A 19,501-nucleotide genomic window follows, 5' to 3' on the forward strand; every position below is an offset into this window, starting at 1 on the left:
AGTGAGCGAGCGAGCGCGCGCGAGGTGGAGAGTGAGTGAGCGCGCGCGAGGTGGAGAGTGTGAGTGTGTGAGTGAGTGACTGAGCGCGCGAGGTGGAGAGTGAGTGAGTGAGGGAGCGCGCGAGGTGGAGAGTGAGTGAGTGAGCGAGCGCGCGCGAGGTGGAGAGTGAGTGAGTGAGCGAGCGCGCGCGCGAGGTGGAGAGTGAGTGCGTGAGTGAGCGAGCGCGCGCGAGGTGGAGAGTGTGAGTGAGCGAGCGAGCGCGCGCGAGGTGGAGAGTGTGAGTGAGCGAGCGAGCGAGCGCGCGCGAGGTGGAGAGTGAGTGAGTGAGTGAGCGAGCGAGCGCGCGCGAGGTGGAGAGTGAGTGAGTGAGTGAGCGAGCGCGCGCGAGGTGGTGAGTGAGTGAGCGAGCGAGCGCGCACGAGGTGGAGAGTGAGTGAGTGAGCGAGCGTGTGCGCGCGAGGTGGGGAGAGAGTGAGTGTGGGCGAGCGCGCGCGAGGTGGAGAGTGAGTGAGCGAGCGAGCGCGCACGAGGTGGAGAGTGAGTGAGTGAGCGAGCGAGCGCGCGCGAGGTGGAGAGTGAGTGAGTGAGTGAGTGAGCGAGCGAGCGCGCGCGAGGTGGAGAGTGAGTGTGAGTGAGTGAGCGAGCGCACGCGAGGTGGAGAGTGGGTGAGTGAGTGAGTGAGCGAGCGAGCGCGCGCGAGGTGGAGAGAGTGAGTGAGTGAGCGAGCGAGCGCGCGCGAGGTGGAGAGTGTGAGTGAGTGAGCGCGCGAGGTGGAGAGTGAGTGAGTGAGGGAGCGCGCGAGGTGGAGAGTGAGTGAGTGAGTGAGTGAGCGAGCGCACGCGAGGTGGAGAGTGGGTGAGTGAGTGAGTGAGCGAGCGAGCGCGCGCGAGGTGGAGAGAGTGAGTGAGCGTGAGCGAGCGAGCACGTGTGAGGTGGAGAGTGAGTGAGTGAGCGTGAGCGAGCGAGTGAGCAAGTGAGGGCGTGTGTGCGGTGGAGAGTGAGTGAGTGAGCGAGCGCACGCGAGGTGGAGAGTGAGTGAGTGTGTGTGAGCGGGTGCGTGTGTGCGGTGGAGAGTGAGTGAGTGCGTGCGCGAGGTGGAGAGTGAGTGAGTGCGAGCGAGCGAGGTTGAGAGTGAGTGAGTGAGCGAGCGCGAGGGGAAAGTGAGTGAGTGAGTGAGCGAGCGCGCGCGAGGTGGTGAGTGAGTGAGTGAACGAGCGAGCGCGCGCGAGGTGGAGATTGAGTGAGTGAGTGAGTGAGCGAGCGAGCGCGCGCGAGGTGGAGAGTGAGTGTGAGTGAGTGAGTGAGTGAGTGAGTGAGCGAGCGAGCGCGCGCGAGGTGGAGAGAGTGAGTGAGTGAGCGAGCGAGCGCGCGCGAGGTGGAGAGTGTGAGTGAGTGAGTGAGCGCGCGAGGTGGAGAGTGAGTGAGTGAGTGAGGGAGCGCGCGAGGTGGAGAGTGAGTGAGTGAGCGAGCGAGCGCGCGCGAGGTGGAGAGTGAGTGAGTGAGTGAGAGAGTGAGTGAGCGAGCGCGCGCGAGGTGGTGAGTGAGTGAGTGAGCGCGCGCGCGAGGTGGAGAGTGTGAGTGATTGAGTGAGTGAGCGCGCGAGGTGGAGAGTGAGTGAGTGAGGGAGCGCGCGAGGTGGAGAGTGAGTGAGTGAGCGAGCGAGCGCGCGCGAGTTGGAGAGAGAGAGTGAGTGAGCGAGCGCGCGCGAGGTGGAGAGTGAGTGAGCGCGCGTGCGAGGTGGAGAGTGAGTGAGTGAGCGAGCGAGCGCGCGTGAGGTGGAGAGTGAGTGAGTGAGCGTGAGCGAGCGAGCGCTAGCGAGGTGGAGAGTGAGTGAGTGAGCGAGCGCGAGCGAGGTGGAGAGTGAGTGAGTGAGCGAGCGCGCGCGAGGTGGAGAGTGAGTGAGCGAGCGAGGTGGAGAGTGAGTGAGCGAGCGAGCGCGTGCGCGCGAGGTGGAGAGTGAGTGAGCGTGAGCGAGCGCGCGCGATGTGGAGAGTGAGTGAGTGCGTGTGTGCGGTGGAGAGTGAGCGAGCGAGCGCGAGGTGGAGAGTGAGTGAGCGTGAGCGAGTGACTGCGTGTGTGCGGTGGAGAGTGAATGAGCGCGCGCGCACGCGAGGTGGAGAATGAGTGGATGCGTGAGCGAGCGAGCGCGTGCGAGGTGGAGAGTGAGTGTGTGAGTTTGAGCGAGCGAGCGCATGCGCGCAAGGTGGAGAGTGAGTGTGTGAGCGAGCACGTGTGCGCGAGGTGGAGAGTGAGTGAGTGTGAGCGAGCGAGCGCGTGCGTGCGAGGTGGAGAGTGAGTGAGTGTGAGCGAGCGAGCGCGAGGTGGAGAGTGAGTGAGTGAGCGAGTGCGCGCGCGCGAGGGGAAAGTGAGTGAGTGAGCGAGCGAGCGCGCGCGAGGTGGAGAGTGAGTGAGTGAGCGAGCGCGCGCGAGGTGGAGAGTGAGTGAGTGAGTGAGCGAGCGAGCGAGCTCGCGAGGTGGAGAGTGAGTGAGTGAGTGAGCGCACGCGAGGTGGAGAGTGGGTGAGCGCGCGCGAGGTGGAGAGTGTGAGTGTGTGAGTGAGTGAGTGAGCGCGCGAGGTGGAGAGTGAGTGAGTGAGTGAGGGAGCGCGCGAGGTGGAGAGTGGGTGAGTGAGTGAGTGAGCGAGCGAGCGCGCGCGAGGTGGAGAGAGTGAGTGAGTGAGTGAGCGAGCGAGCGCGCGCGAGGTGGAGAGTGTGAGTGAGTGAGCGCGCGAGGTGGAGAGTGAGTGAGTGAGGGAGCGCGCGAGGTGGAGAGTGAGTGAGTGAGTGAGTGAGCGAGCGAGCGCGCGCGAGGTGGAGAGTGAGTGAGTGAGAGAGTGAGTGAGCGAGCGCGCGCGAGGTGGAGAGTGAGTGAGTGAGCGCGCGCGCGAGGTGGAGAGTGTGTGAGTGAGTGAGGGAGCGCGCGAGGTGGAGAGTGAGTGAGTGAGCGAGCGAGCGCGCGCGAGGTGGAGAGAGTGAGAGAGTGAGTGAGCGCGCGCGCGAGGTGGAGAGTGAGTGAGTGAGCGAGCGCGTGCGAGGTGGAGAGTGAGTGTGAGTGAGTGAGCGAGCGCACGCGAGGTGGAGAGTGGGTGAGTGAGTGAGCGAGCGAGCGCGCGTGAGGTGGAGAGTGAGTGAGTGAGCGAGTGAGCGCGCGCGAGGTGGGGAGTGAGTGAGTGAGCGCGCGCGAGGTGGGGAGTGAGTGAGTGAGCGCGCGCGAGGTGGGGAGTGAGTGAGTGAGCGAGCGAGCGCGCGCGAGGCGGAGAGTGAGTGAGTGAGCGCGCGCGAGGTGGAGAGTGAGTGAGTGAGCGAGCGAGCGCGCGCGAGGTGGAGAGTGAGTGAGTGAGTGAGCGCGCGCGAGGTGGAGAGTGAGTGAGTGAGCGCGCGCGAGGTGGAGAGTGTGAGTGAGCGAGCGAGCGCGCGCGAGGTGGAGAGTGAGTGAGTGAGCGCGCGCGAGGTGGAGAGTGAGTGAGCGAGCGAGCGCGCTCGAGGTGGAGAGTGAGTGAGCGAGCGAGGTGGAGAGTGAGTGAGTGAGCGAACGTGCGCGTGCGACGTGGAGTGTGAGTGAGTGTGGGCGAGCGAGCGTGTGCGCGCGAGGTGGAGAGAGAGTGAGTGTGAGCGAGCGAGCGTGTGCGCGCGAGGTGGAGAGTGAGTGAGCGTGAGCGAGTGAGCACGCGCGAGGTGGAGACTGAGTGAGCGTGAGCGTGAGCGAGCGAGTGAGTGCGTGTGTGCGGTGGAGAGTGAGTGAGTGAGCGAGCGCACGCGAGGTGGAGAGTGAGTGAGAGTGAGTGAGCGGGTGCGTGCGCGAGGTGGAGAGTGAGTGAGCGAGCGAGGTGGAGAGTGAGTGAGTGTGAGCGAGCGTGTGCGCGCGAGGTGGAGAGTGAGTGAGTGTGAGCAAGCGTGTGCGCACGAGGTGGAGAGTGAGTGAGTGTGAGAGAGCGAGGTGGAGAGTGAGTGAGTGTGGGCTAGCGAGCGTGTGCGCGCGAGGTGGAGAGTGAGTGAGCGAGCGAGCGCGCGCGAGGTGGAGAATGAGTGAGTGCGAGCGCGCGAGGTGGAGAGTAGTGAATGCGTGAGCGAGCGAGCGCGTGCGAGGTGGAGAGTGAGTCTGTGAGCGAGCACGTGTGCGCGAGGTGGAGAGTGAGTGAGCGAGTGAGCGCGCGCGAGGTGGAGAGTGAGGTGAGTGAGTGAGCGAGCGTGCGCGCGCGAGGTGGTGAGTGAGTGAGTGTGGGCGAGCGAGCGTGAGCGCGCGAGGTGGAGAGTGAGTGAGTGTGGGCGAGCGAGCGTGTGCGCGTGAGGTGGAGAGAGAGTGAGTGTGAGCGAGCGAGGTGGAGAGTGAGTGAGCGTGAGTGAGCGAGCACGCGCGAGGTGGAGAGTGAGTGAGTGAGCGTGAGCGAGCGAGTGAGCAAGTGAGTGCGTGTGTGCGGTGGAGAGTGAGTGAGTGAGCGAGCGCACGCAAGGTGGAGAGTGAGTGAGAGTGAGTGAGCGGGTGCGTGTGTGCGGTGGAGAGTGAGTGAGTGCGTGCGCGAGGTGGAGAGTGAGTGAGTGCGTAAACGCGCGCGAGGTGGAGAGTGAGTGAGTGTGAGCGCGCGAGGTGGAGAGCGAGTGCGTGCGTGAGCGGGTGTGTGTGTGCGGTGGAGAGTGAGTGAGTGTGAGCGAGCGAGCTTGTGCGCACGAGGTGGAGAGTGAGTGAGTGTGAGTGAGCGAGCGCGCGCGAGGTGGAGAGTGAGTGAGCGAGCGAGCTGGAGAGTGAGTGAGCGAGCGAGGTGGAGAGTGAGTGAGCGAGCGAGGTGGAGAGTGAGTGAGTGAGCGAGCGAGCGCGCGCGAGGTGGAGAGTGAGTGAGTGAGCGAGCGAGCGAGCGAGCGCGCGCGAGGTGGAGACTGAGTCAGCGAGCGAGCGCGCGCGAGGTGGAGAGTGAGTGAGCGAGCGAGTGCGCGCGAGGTGGAGAGTGAGTCAGCGAGCGAGCGCGCGCGAGGTGGAGAGTGAGTGAGCGAGCGAGTGCGCGCGAGGTGGAGAGTGAGTGTCTTGTTCCAGCAGCAAGTGTGCTTGCAGATGAACTGGAGCTGAAGGGTTGTATACAGATGGAGCTCTTGGTGGTAAAAAGAGCTGATTGTTCTGTGGTCAAGTGACCGGTTATTGATGACCAACTGCCTTCTCAAGTATTTTGGATCTTGAAAAAAATACAGAAACATCATCTGGTGTTTACGAGTTCATAATCTTCCTCTGTTCTCTGCAGTAAAAGCCACTTTAAGCCTGAAAAAAAAGTTTTCTTATATCAGCATTTGCTACAGTCTGTGACTTTTTAATTGAGAAATCAGACTTTTATAAGTAAACCAAACAACCTGTGCCTCTTACAAACTGGTGGAAGCATCCAGAGAAGGATAACAGAAGCAGCATTCAGGCCGGAACATGAATCACAAGATCTATCTTAGGAATTACTGAGCTGCCTTCTCAGCCTTTCTGTTTGTCCATAATACTCATGTTTTTCTTCTGTCTGTATTTGAAAGGGAGTAAAAATGGAGAGATTATAAGGAGATTAGAGTTTCAGTTCGTAGAACTGTATGCCAACAGGTCACAATTGTTGGTTTATTACAAGCAAATAGACTCCAGTTGTGAATAGTCATTCTTGTTAAGTTCAGAAACCTGCTCCATGTTTTCTGTTAACCAGAGTTAAAAAGACAGGCAAATGGGAGAATGCCGCACATTTCTCTTAAAAAAATCTTTAACTTTTGTGTCAACTCTGGCAATTATGGAGCTTGATTTCCAGCATGTTGCCTCAGTGAGGTAGATTAAAACAGTAAAGGAAAGTAATACAAACTATTTTCTTAGAAAGGATTTCCTACCTTGTTTGGAATGATATCTTCGTAACTCCTTTTCAAATTCCTAAAGTTGAAATATAAGATACTGTTTTTAAACAATCTTTGTAACTTTATAGCTTTGACTCTCAATATGTGATACTAGAACTATACTAGAACTTTGCTCGTGTACAACATGAAATTCAAGCATTACTATGAAAGCCGTTTTCAAGCCAGACATATTCCCATATTTTGATTGACACGAAGTTATTTTATGTTGATTAAATCGTGCTCTTTCTTTTCTTGAATTCATTTTGAATTTTGAGATTCTATAAAAATCCTCATCTTTGCTTCATTTTGAATTGAGGTTTTAATGCAGAGAAAATGTACATCTTTATGATTTCAAGGAAATGGATAAATGTATTGTGCTTTTATTATGTGTTGAGCATGAATAGAAATACTTGAATTACTATTTCTTCCAGATATTTGAAATGATGGATGCCAAAGCTCGTCAAGATTGCATCAAAGAAATAGATCTCTTAAAGGTAAGACTGGAATCTGAGAATTACTTTACAAACCAAGACAAGATAATTGTAAGAAATTGCTTTCATACTTTGTGTAATTAGAGTGAAAAGTCTAGTCGATCTTGACCCAGTTATATAAACAAAAAAATGAAAATGCGCAGAACATACTTGGGCCATATTTATTTTGTAATTAAGCACATTGCAGGCTCCAGTCAATTAATAGTTTGGAGAGTCCAATTTTAGGAGAACCATGTCAGTTATAATGTAAAGAAACTGTTATGCTGCTGACAGCATAAGCCTTTAGTGCCCATCACAGCTTTTATTGCTTTCCCTGTTATTCAATAGGCTGAATACTAATAACGTTATCTTCACAAGTGGCCATTTTGGGGGATAATTTGTGATTTCTAAGTTTCTGAAATATTTATACAAAAGATCAAAGAGCAGTAAGCTTGCATTTGCGTTATGGTGGCAACAAGGAAAGCTTTGTTTTAGCGGGTTCTCTTCGACTGATTATTTGATAATGTGTGAGCTACCCTTGTCTGAAGAGCACAATAGGGTAAAGGATAGGATATTAATTTTGGCTCTTGGCAAAATCATTCTTGTTGTCATCTTTCGACACTCTTCCTCCTAAACCATTGAAAAGATTATGTAGACATATTATAACATGCCTGCCTGGCAGGTGGGACTTGAATCCTGACCTTGCGGTCCAGGGATAAGGACACAACTGCCATTTCATAAAACCGTCCTGCACTGCATAATGCTTGTCAAGTTTACTCGGTAAATTGCACAAACAGAAACAAGACGCTGGCTAATCTAGGTAATGGAGTAGTTCTACGGAAGATCATACTGGACTGGCAACATTAACTCTTTCTCTCTCCATGGTGCTGCCAGATTCGTACATTCCCTACAGAATGGAAGCAGGCCCTTCGGCCCAACAAGTCCAGAACAAACCTCGGACATCCCAGCCAGACCCACCCCCCTATAAACCACCTAACTTACACATCCCTGGACACTATGGGCAATTTAGCATGGCCAAACCACCTAACCTGTACATCTTTGGACTGTGGAAGGAAACTGGAGCACCCGGAGGAAACCCATGCAGACATGAGAATGTGCAAATTCCATACAGACAGTTGCCCGAGGGTGGAATTGAACCCGGGTTCCTAGAGCTGTGAGGCAGCAGTGCTAACCACTGAGACACCATGTCGCCCTAGATCTGCTGAGTTTCTCCAGAATTTTCTGTTTATTTGGGTTAATTTAACTACTTCAAAGGCTAATAAATAATACATATACATTATGAGTTCCACATAGCTTATTAAAATAAGCTTTGAGATTTACATTGGTGTAATGAATCCTTGGAGACTACTTGCCTTACTGCTTTAAATATCAGTTGTTTTACTGGAACTCAACTACAGAAATTGACAAAAACCTATCAAATCCATGTTATAGATGAGACTTGAGGGAAGTGATGCTTTACAAAAGTTGTTTCTTAGATTTCAAGTATGCAGTAACCTTCACAACAATGAAGAGTTTTAAGATAATAAATAAAGTCTTCATGGGGAAGAAATTTACACTCTCCTGTTGTTGGATTGCATGGTGGCCCACACAGCTTTGGCCTGCCTGCAGTTTTTTTGGTGGGTAAGAAAAGCCCAAGGATGTATGCCAATGCCCACCTGACATAGATTTTATGGTTGGAAGGACAAATTTAGGAGTGTGGGAGATGCTTTGTAAGTTACTCTGCCCAAGCTTCTGTCATGAGCTGGGAGGATATCTCCTGCCAGGACATCCTTTTCAAATTGGCCACTCCTGTCCCAAGGTTTCTCCCTTCCCTGCACATGTAACTTCGATCTATAATCTCGAGGCTCAAGCTCAACACTCGTGCATATCCAATCACACCATGGATTTTCAACTCAAATGAACAAAATATGGAATTGAAAGCTCACCTCAGTAATAGGACTGTGACAATCATCAACTGTCGCTCAATCTTATCTGCTTCTCTAAGAAGGGAAATTTGCTGCCCATACTTCGTTTGGCCTACGTGTGACTAAAGATCCATACTAGCTTCAGACTCTCAGAGATGTAGTTGATGCTTAATTTCCCTCTGAATTGTCCTCATGAAGACATTTATTTCAGTGGGCAATTAAAGATGGACAAATAATAGTGGCCTTGCCAATAATACGAAATAATATTTATGAAAAAATACAGAAAAAAGGTAGCATTTTCAGGATCTTTTTCCAAGGCTACTTAGAGGATCTCTGCTTGATCTCTACAGCTCACTGACTCAGACTGGGGACAGACTTATGTGCTGCACTAAATGAAATCTCATCACAGCCGTGGCACAACTAGACCAAGGAACATGGCAGGGTTTAACAACAATCTTACAACATTATGGCTAAATAAAGAATTTGCATAGTTCAGAATGCCTAAAATAGGTATTCGGAAAGTTTTTTTAAAGATACTGTGTTTCATCATTGTGTGAAATAATATCAAAATTATGATTAATCCAATTGTGAAATTGTGGATATTGAAAATCCACAATGACAATCAATTAAATGATTTATGCTTCTGTGTATTTCACAGCAACTGAACCATGCAAATGTAATCAAATATCTTGCATCATTCATTGAAGATAATGAGCTGAACATTGTCTTGGAACTGGCAGATGCTGGAGATCTTTCTAGAATGATAAAGGTAGGAACCTATTCTCACTATCTTGATTGTTAAGAAGTGCCAAATATTTTTGTGCAATAATTTAAATAATTGAATCCCCTGTCTTAAGGCTTTTTCAGGGTGCAGTGCTATAATCTAAAGATGTATGTTGAATGGGAGTTATCTCTGTCAAGTACTTAATTTACCACATGTACCCTTGAAGAAAATACAATTCTTTGCCAGTTCAGTAAAAATGTAAGCGTTGGTGCCACTTTGGTGATCCTTGAATAGTTTCTATCCTGACAAAATGCTCCATTATTTAGCTATTGTCATTGTTGTTAGGATAGGTTGAAGTATCTTCCATTCCTAAACATACCTTTCCTCCCCCTTTCCCACAAAAAGCGTGCTCCTAAGATGCTGATTGGCCTGCTGTGTTCATCCAGCTCCACACTTTGTTATCTCGGATTCTCCAGCATCTGCAGTTCCCATTATCTCTGATCACAATTTTAACCTCACTGCGAAGCCTCTTCCAGGATGCCTAACCTGAAGAAGTTACCCTCCTCCCTCCGGACCAACCTCAGGAAATCTCTTTCCCACTGCAACTCTCTTGACATCTCTTCAGCCTTGAAACTGCTTGCCTCTCCACTTGTCTTCTCCTCTATCCATCTTTGGTCCATCTCCGCGCCTCTCCCTATTTATTTCAGAATCCTCTCCCCACCTCCCTTTTCTGATGAAGGGTCTAGGCCCAAAACATCAGCTTTTATGCTCCTAAGATGCTGCTTGGCCTGGTGTGTTCATCCAGCTCCACACTTTGTTATCTCGGATTCTCCAGCATCTGCAGTTCCCATTATCTCTGATCACAATTTTAACCTCACTGCGAAGCCTCTTCCAGGATGCCTAACCTGAAGAAGTTACCCTCCTCCCTCCGGACCAAGCTCAGGAGATCTCTCTCTCTGCAACTGTCTTGTCTTCTCTTCGGCCTTGAAACTGCGCCTCTCTACCTATCTTCTCCTCTGTCCATCTTCGGTCTGCCTCCCCCTCTCTCCTTATTTATTTCAGAGTCCTCTCCCCAACCCCCTTTTCTGATGAAGGGTCTAGGCCTGAAATGTCAGCTTTTGAGCTCCTAAGATGCTGCTTGGCCTGGTGTGTTCATTCAGCTCCAAGCTTTGTTATCTCGTTGCTCAGTAATACACCCATTTTTCTCCTCAGAGCCTCTGCAATTTAAAACCTCAATGGCAACTCATGCAATTGATTTCATAATTTCTTTCTCCAATGTGCAGCAGAGATTTTTTTTTCCTGTCTTTGACTTTTGAGGTTGGTCAATCAAAACCAGACATTCTGACTATCAGTAAGATGAAATGCCGAAGCGTTTGCAATAGTGCTTACTTGAGACTGTAAATTTTTCTGCAATTTGTGAGCTACCAAAATTTATATTTCATATTGTAGTTCATGAACTTTTTAAACAGCCACAGACAGTAGACATGATGATGACCTCAACTATCATGTGGATACGTACAACACAATAATAATTAACGGAGACCAGCTGCAGTTTGGTAACTTCTATAAGTAATGTCAGAAGATAGTCTTAGCCCGAGATTACATGTATTCAGTGTTAACCAAGGGTTACGTCGTTAGCATTCAGAATTCAAAATCCCAATTGTGAAAGCACATAGGGTGGCCCTTGGGCCCATCATGTCCATGCCAGGTCTCTGAGCATTTTAGCTTCATTGTCTTTTTGCCATAAACCTGCACATTGTTTCTGTTTAAGTAATTATCTTACGGCCTCCTGAATGCCTCAATTGAACCTGCCCTGTCATCCTTACATGCAGTGAGCTCTAGATCCTAACTATTCACTATATGAAAAAGAATTTTCTCATCTCACATTTTCTTCTTTTGCAGAACATTTTACATCTGTGTCAACTAATTCTTGATCCTCTTATGAGGAGTAGTTTCTCCCTGTCTACTTCATCCTGACTACAGATGATTTTGAAGACTTTTATTATCAAATTTCCTTTCAACCACCTTCTCTCCAAGGATACCATTCCTAACTTCTCTAATCTATCCGCTAATTGAAGTATTTCATTCCTCTAAACAGTCTCCTCTACCTGTTCTACACTCACCCCAATTTGTACACTGCCTTCCTAACATGTGGCACCCAGAACTGTACACAGTACTTTCGCTGAGGTCTAATTACTGTTCTGTATAAGGTCAGCATAACCTCACTGCTTTTGTACTGTATATCCCTATTACAAAGCTTACAATGCTGTGTGCTTTTATGGGTTTTCTGTAACATGAGGAACACACAATTCAAGCATCTTCAGTTGGTATTATGAACTTGAAGCCTCTGTGTAGGTATCCCTTGTGTTATTGATCATTGAAAACTAGGTTGAAGTGAAAGTATCAGTACAAAGGGACCTGACATACGAATGTCTGACTTACAAATGGTTGTACTTTGAGCACAGTCCCATACAGGGGTGTGATTTTAAAGATCTGACATACAGATATTTCCTGTACTTAAAAAGAGCTGTTCTTATATTATCATGCACTGCGCTCCAGCTTGCATGCAGATCAACTTGCAAATGGATTCAAACAGACCCTGTTCGCAAACCAGGCACTGCCTCTCCCCCAATAATTGCAGTAATAGCTGACATTGTCTGAACAAACATGGTTTTAAAATATTCTGTTTAGAGACGGCTGTGTAACTTCTGCAAGGTAGTTATTTTAAGTGAAATTCAAGACGTTTGTCAAAATTTATTGGAACTTGTAAAGTGATTTGCCTTTGCCCGCTTAATTTGTATGAATTTTGCACAGCATGTTGCTGTACATTGGATATGCATACTGAACAGTGCCCTCTGCAGGGTATCTGGGAGGTGTTCAGCAGGATTCTCAACAGTGTGTCTCCTTAGCAATCAGATTGAAGTATTACAGGGTCTGAAGCAGAAGGTGCAAGTTAGAAGAGTGAATTCAATGTCAAATCACAAAGTAAGGTAAAAAGGAGGAATTAAAAATTGAATTGAAAGAAAAAAGAGAGCAAATAGTAATATAATACACTCTCTAACCCCAATTAAAGTTAGAAGTTTATGCTTGGAAAAACTAATTTTCACTTCCAGAGAGGCGGTTTGAAAGCCTGGATCTGGGTGGGACGCTCTTCAGCGTGTTGGTGTGGACTCATTAGGCCGAATGGCCAGTTTCCACGCTAGGGATTCTGGGTTGATTCTGTGATCTGACTCAAAGAGAGGCAGGAGTTGATGTTATATGTTCTTCTTAAAGAAAAGGGTGAGGGATGCTGGTATTGATTAAGGAAAGCATGAAGAAAAGTTGTGCTGGAGGAGAAGGATGCTACAGAGCAGTCAAGGATAGATTTGATTTTAGCTGCAACAAATAATAAAGTGCACTTACATTGCCTGGTGTAGTCTATGGGCTGCAAATAATAGTAAGCATGTGGAGGAGTATTTGCAGGGTAAGAGATCCACAAACTATAGGGTAGTTATCATGGGGGTACGTTTAATGATTCAAATATTAGGCTGGAATCAAACCCGGGTCCCTGGTGCTGTGAAGCAGTACTGATAACCACTGAACCATCGTGTCACCCTTTTTCTGGCCATTCAGCCCAACAGGTCCACACTGACTCTTTGAAGAATATCCCACCCAGGATCACCCTTTCCACCCACTCGAAAACTCTGCATTTCCCATGACAAGCTCACACATCCCTTGACAATATGGACAATTTAGCATGGCCAGTCCACCTAACCTCCACATCTTTGTACGACTGTGGTAGGAAACTGGGGCACCTGGAAGAAACCTCTTTGGGGTGGTACGGTGGCTCTATGCTGGCACTGCTGCCTCACAGTGCCAAGGACCCAGGTTCAATTCCAGCCTTTGGGGGGAGGGGGGGGGGGATGGGGGGGGTGGTGGTGACTGTCTGTGTGGAGTTTGCACATTCTCTCCGTGTCTGCATGTGTTTCTTCCAGGTGCTCTGGTTTCTTCCCACAGCCCAAAGATGTGGAGGCTAGGGGGATTGGTCATGCTAAATTGCCTGCACTGTTCAGGGATGTGCAAATTAGGTAGGTTATAGGGAAAATGGGTCTGGGTGGGATGTTCTGAGGGTTGGTGTGGACTGGTTGGGCTGAAGGGCCTGTTTCTACACTGTAGGTTTCAATGATCTATGAAATATGGACTGGGATGGTCGTTGTGTAAAGGGCAGAACGGGGAAGGTATTCCTCGGTGTTCCCAGGGAAGTGTTTTACATATGTTTCCAGTCAATTGAGTAAGGAGGCACTGCTAAATCTGGTTCTTTGGAGTAAGGTGGACCAAGTAGATCAATTCTCAGTAGGGGAACATTTGAAGAAAAGTGGTTGTTGTAGCTTAAGGTTTGAAGTGACTGTAGAAAGGGATGTCGAACAACCTACAATAAGGATAATAAACTGAGGAACGCCAAATTCAATGAAGAAGGAATCTGGGCTGAATAAGCAAAACGTTGGCAGAAAAAACAATAGCTGAACAATTGGCTACCCTCAGAAGAGAACGTTTGGGAATAATCAAGGTATAATTCTTTGAAAGTGAGAAATATGGCAAACAAATCCTGAGGCCACTGGACAACAAAAATTGAGATTACAAAAGGAAAGGTGTGCTTATGATGGATGTTGATAATAACAGAGAATATCATTAAGAACCAGGCTAAGCATAGAAGATTCAGTGGATAGATTAAAAGCCAAGAGGGAGTATGTGAAGAGAGGCAGCTAACATAAAAGGGCATCTCAGAATTTTGTGTTGACAAATGAAGAGTTAAAAGGTGATGAAAGCTTGAGTGGAACCGTAAGTGGATGTACACATTGAAGCACAGAACATAGTTGTATTATTAAATTAATGCTTTGCATATATGTCCACCAAGGAAGAAGGTTCTCCCCAAGTTATTGAAGGAAGGGGAGTTAATTCAGTCACTAGAAACAATACTAGGATAAACCCAGCAACTGCAGGCTAGTTGGTTTAACATCAGTGGTGGAGAAACTTCTAGGCTCGAAAAATGCATTTATTGAGACAAAAAAAGGAGAAATGCAGGTTAATGAAGTTAATCTCCGGGAAATCACGTTTCACTAACTTGTTGGCATTTTTCAAGAGGTAGTGGAAAAGATCTTTTACTGCACTACCGTTAATATGGTGTTCTTGGACTTAGCAAAGGCAATTGAAAGGGTACTGCAGAACAGACTTGTAGCAATGTTATAGCTCATGCAATAAAAGGAACTATTGTATCATGGTTCAGAACTGGCTGAATGACAATACAGAGAGTAGTGGTTGAGGCACGTTCTTTGTGCTGGACAAAGATTTGCAGTGGAGTTCCCTCGAAGTCTTTGGGATCCTTGAGTCTCCTGATATGTTAGAATTACCTAAATATTGGGTATGGGGAACAAGTTCAGCATTTGCCAGTGATAGGAAACTTCAGTGCAAACTTTGAGGATGATAGTGTAGGATTTTAAAAGGATCTAGTCAAGTTCATGAGGTGGGCATGTCGGTGGCAGAGGATGTTCAGAAGTCAAGAATGGTCATTTTGGCTTATGCTGCTAATGAGCACCTCATGTCCATCGACCTGACCGACCCACTGGCATTGCAAAGGTAACAAAAATATAATCAATTGTAACAGTATCAAATAAGTGTAATAACATCTCTCTCCCTGACTCAGCTGGAGGATATGTTCTGTACTCCTGATTAATCAGTAGCAATGGACTTCCTACTGGAAGAGATCAGGCCTTTAACTTTGACCACCATCCATTTCTTCTACGTGAGGTTGAATCTTAGCCTGGCTGAGAGATCCTGATTAGTAAACTGGCGAGAATTGGAGACCAAAGTCACCATTCATCTCAGGGTGCTCAACTGGACTGCTCCAAGTGGTGCCCTACAAGGGTCAGAAACCAGCTGATACACAAGTGATATCAGTTGGTTGTTTTAATTAAGCCATTCCCCCACAATTTGTTAAATGTACAAAAAGCTTAGAAATGTTCATCAAACTTGATGAAGCCAAGCTCTGACAGTTGGTCCTAAACCTCCAGCTCTGAAGTCAGCATGTGCTAAGTTGGCAATATTAGCCCGTCATTTCTAAGGGACTGTTGTCCACAAGGTGCATTCTCTTGCAAGAAAGTATTTTATGGGCTCAGTGCCTATCATTTTGCTTCATACAGAGCATCGGCTGAGGAGCACTATACTTAGCATTTCCTTTCTTTTGGAACCTGAATTCCTCAAACTTACAGTCAATGTGGAACTATTCAAATGCTCCTGCAACTGAAGTGAACACTCTGATTTGCAATGTTGTCATACCAGAGCTTCTAGCAGACGAGGAAAGCATGTTTTATTCCTGATAATTAGTTTTCTTTTCCCTTTCTTTCACATCCTGTGTCAAAAAAAACACAGGAATAATACTTGAAGCTGGAATCAATAAATAAAATTTGACAGAAGAGAAAAAATTGGAATTGTTATTTCTACTCTGGCATTTTGACTGGCCACAATAAACCTCAAACGCATAGTCTGTTCTGTAGTGATTTGACCACCGTGCTATAAGTTCCAGATGTTTCACACCTTATGAAGGAAATACCAGTACAATTTATTCCCCTTTGGGCTTGCATCTGTTCTAAGGGGATTTACAAATTAGATTTGTTACTGCTGCGTATTTGTGGCTCCATCTCTGTACTTAATTGGGCAGATGGCTCATGTGAGCACTTAGATAAGATTTTGAAAATCCTTCTTAATTTTCAAGGATTTATTTGCTCATGAATAATGACCTGAATTGAAGCCAGCAAAATATCTTATTCTTTGACAAATCTCAAATGTCTCTGGGATTGTCATTCTACAAACAGGCCTCCCTTCTTTGAGATCACGGGTGTTGTATGAAGAACTGAAACTTGTATGATGATAGATATTATGATACTGGGTACATGACTTTTTAAGATCTTGATGCAATTATAGTTCCCAAACTGTTCACCATTGCCATCATGTGGTTTTTCGACGCAATAACAGACCAGGTAAATAACCCATCCTTGAGCTGTTAACTTTGGCACCAAATGTTCTGTCGGTGTTCAGGTTGTGAGTGCTACCTTTGCCCTTAGCTGCTCTCAGAATATACAACCCAACTACATGAATGAAACTATCTTCCAAGAAACACATAACCAAACTGAAATTCCATTTTGCTAATATAGCTCTTGTAACACTGTGCTCTGTCATTATTTTTGAAATTTGGAATGGAACATTCTTCTGATTGGCAAGTTTATCACCCTCTTGATGTAGTACAGTGTAACAGTTTAACATTCCAGTCAAGATTTTGGTACTTGCATGTCAGGGTTTTCAAATGTTTGAAGCTAGTTAACATGGAAGTAAATCTGTTTAAGATAGTAGTAGCCATGTTGTGATTAGTTTTATTTTGGAATAAGCTATCGTCAGCACTTGTTTAAACAGAAAACTCAGAATTCACTTCTTGCTACTTTCTACATATTTTCCTCAGAATCTGGCATACAGCCTCTTGCGTCCCATTATATGAAACCAACTTAGAGATCTTGCCTTCTTGCTTCTTCCAAAGTATCTTCAGATTCAGATTTTGGATTTCATGAACTTTGAATCTTTTGTGTTCTTATGAATTTAAGAATTTTATAATGAAAACGATACTTTCTGTGATACTTAATGTAGCTTTTCTTGAACACCAAGAGCTGGTAATTAACCAACAAAGCATAATTTGACATAATGTTACTTGGTGTCCTTCAACCACCGATGTTTGTAAAGATCCTTTTGGTGAAGACATTTTTTTTCTATTAACATGGGTTTGATCATCTGTTTGAAATGACCTGTTTTTAAGTATTGATGTTTTGTCTTGGCCAATCAGCATATTTTTCACACTACGCTGAGATGGCTGTATTGCATAAGTATTGTAGCAATGAAAAATGGCCAATTTTACAGAGTCCTCAAAACTTTCTAATGATTATGTCCCTTGTGCTAAGACCAGAAGAGTTACACAGTTATGTAGTTTCCATTATTGTGTTCATCTATAAGACCATATGACGTAGAAACCTAAGTGGACTATTCAGCAATGGAGATCATTGCCCCATTCAATGAGATCATGACTGAGCTGATCATCCTCAATTTCACTTCCTTGCTGTATCCCTATAATATATCCCTTAATTCCCCTAATGATCAGAAATCTGTTATCATGGCCATGAATACACTTAATGACTCAACCTTGACAGCCCTCTGCAGTGAAGAATTCCACAGATTCATCACCCTCAAAAAAAATCCTCCCCATCTCTGTCTTAAATGGATGATAACTCACTCTAAGATTATGCCTTATCATTCTAGGCTCTCCAACAAGTGGAACCAAGCCCTTATTTATATTATGTAGACAATTGCAGCCCAGCACTGATTTCTGTGGTACTGCACTAGGTTGACAGCTTGAAAATGCCCCCTTTATCCCAATTCTGTGCCTTCTGTTAATCAACCAATCCTCTGTCCATGCTGATATACTAGTCCCATTAACAGGAACTCTCGCCTTAGGTACCAAGTTTATGGAACCAAATTAGGTGGTTTTTGGAAATCCAAATTGATTACATCTGGTAGTCCTCCTTTCTCCACCCTACTTGTTACCACCTCAAAGAACTGTAATAAATTTGTTAGGCTTAAATTCCTCTTAATGACAACAGACTGATTTGATTGATTACATTATGTGTTACAAAGTGCTCTGTTATTATATTCTTTGAAATAAACTCTAACATTCCTTTTTTTTCCCTTCCTTTATGAATAAAGATGTTATATTGACAGGTTTCTAATTGACTGGGACTTTTCAGAATCTAAGAATTCTTGGAAACTTACTAGCAGTGCATTCAGTATCTCTGCAGCTCCTTTTAAAATCCTGTGCAGCAACCCATCAGATCTTTGTGAGCCTTTGGCTCCATTTGTTTCATTATTGTTTCCTTGTGTATTTGTTCTCCTATCATATTTGTGTTTGGTTCACCCCTCTCCCTCAGCCCCTTGAGTATTTAGTAATTTTGGAATGCTGCTGGTCTCCTCTTCCATTAGGACAGATGCAAAGTTTTGTTTACATCTTGTGATATTTCTTGGTTCTCCAATATTATTTCAAAAACCTCGATCACACAGGGGCTCTAAGTATTACAACTTCAGTATCTTCTTTTAAAAGCTTCTTAATACAAGTTGCCCACCATTTTGTTTCATGGCCTGTCAGTAAAAATCTGTATACAGTATTATATTTGAGTTGGTCATCTTTATTTGTAAGAAAACAATGTTAAAGCTTATAGAATATACAGCACATGTGCAACACTCTTGTTTTAGAGATAGTAGGAACTGCAGATGCTGGAGAACCTGAGATAACAAGGTGTAGAGCTGGATGAACACAGCAGGCCAAGCAGCATCAGAGGAGCAGGAAGGCTGACATCTCTAGGCCTGAAACGTCAGCTTTCCCACTCCTTTGATGCTGCTTGGCCTTGTTACAACACTCTTGTGTTCCTTTGTTCATATGGTAGGAAAATACATGGTTCTCAAAACTCTGATCTGTGAATAATATTTTTCTGCGTACTTTGAAACTTCAAGAGCCCAGTACATTAGTTGTCAGTGTGGATGAAAAAGAAAATAAAATCTGGCTGTAAGTTCCATTACATGTGTAGTAAAGTGCAGTCAGAATGCCTCCTGTTTACATAAATCCATAATCACGTGGGAGAAGTTTTCCAGCTCTTCTGACTTCTAAATTTATGAAAATGGCAGACATCATATTAGCAAGAATATTACAGTTTATCAAAGTAACCAGCAGGAGTGCATGCCTTTAAGTACAGTAAAGCAAGCTTAAAATTATAATTTTGTGCATGAAATCTGCAGTGAAATTAATTCTAGGCCTGCACTCTAAAAGAATATTACTTGCATTCAAAATGAATTCCAGATACTACAGTCAGTGTTGTGAATAACGTATTGGGCAAATCCAGGTGTGATTAATTGGAGCCACAGTACACCAATATTAGGGTCAAAACAAGTGAATGATGTTCAGTTAATTAACAGCATTTATTTTGCAGTACTTAAGTCTCTAACATTAATCTTTAAATTTGGGTTGTCTAGCAGTGAATAAATCTCTTTGTCATTGCTTTATTGATATAATGCCCAAAATAAAGTTTGAGCAAGTCGGCTATCAATATTTGTTTCCAAGAAAACAAGGTGTAGAGCTGGATTAACACAGCATGCCAAGGAGTATCTTAGGAGCAGGAAAACTGAGGTTTCAGGCCTAACCCTTCATCAGAAAAGGGGGAGGGGAAGAAGGCTCTGAAATAAATAGGGAGAGGGGGGAGGCGGATCGAAGATGTATAGAGGAGAAGATAGATGGAGAGGAGACAGACAGGTTAAAGAGGCGGGGATGGAGCCAGTAAAGGTGAGTGTAGGTGGGGAGGTAGGGAGGAGACAGGTCAGTCCAGGGAGGACGACAGGTCAAGGGGGCGAGATGAGGTTAGTAGGTGGGAAATGGGGGTGAGGCTTGAGGTGGGAGGAGGGGACAGGTGAGAGGAAGAACAGGTT

The 19,501-nt window shown here is 46.2% G+C and overlaps 1 protein-coding gene across 5 annotated transcripts in view; it reads left to right on the top strand.

The window, feature by feature from the left end:
• The window catches only part of nek7 (NIMA-related kinase 7), a 249,284-nt gene that overhangs the window by 180,874 nt on the left and 48,909 nt on the right, over positions 1-19,501 (top strand). For all 5 annotated transcript variants that reach the window (XM_048539495.2, XM_048539497.2, XM_059647795.1 and 2 more), the window contains 2 exons: positions 6,269-6,331; positions 8,891-9,001. In XM_048539495.2, coding sequence (XP_048395452.1) covers positions 6,269-6,331; positions 8,891-9,001 — 174 coding nt within the window. The remainder of the gene's footprint in view (positions 1-6,268; positions 6,332-8,890; positions 9,002-19,501) is intronic.

This window comes from Stegostoma tigrinum, chromosome 8 (assembly GCF_030684315.1).
Source record: "Stegostoma tigrinum isolate sSteTig4 chromosome 8, sSteTig4.hap1, whole genome shotgun sequence".
NCBI classification, from domain to species: Eukaryota; Metazoa; Chordata; class Chondrichthyes; order Orectolobiformes; family Stegostomatidae; genus Stegostoma; species Stegostoma tigrinum.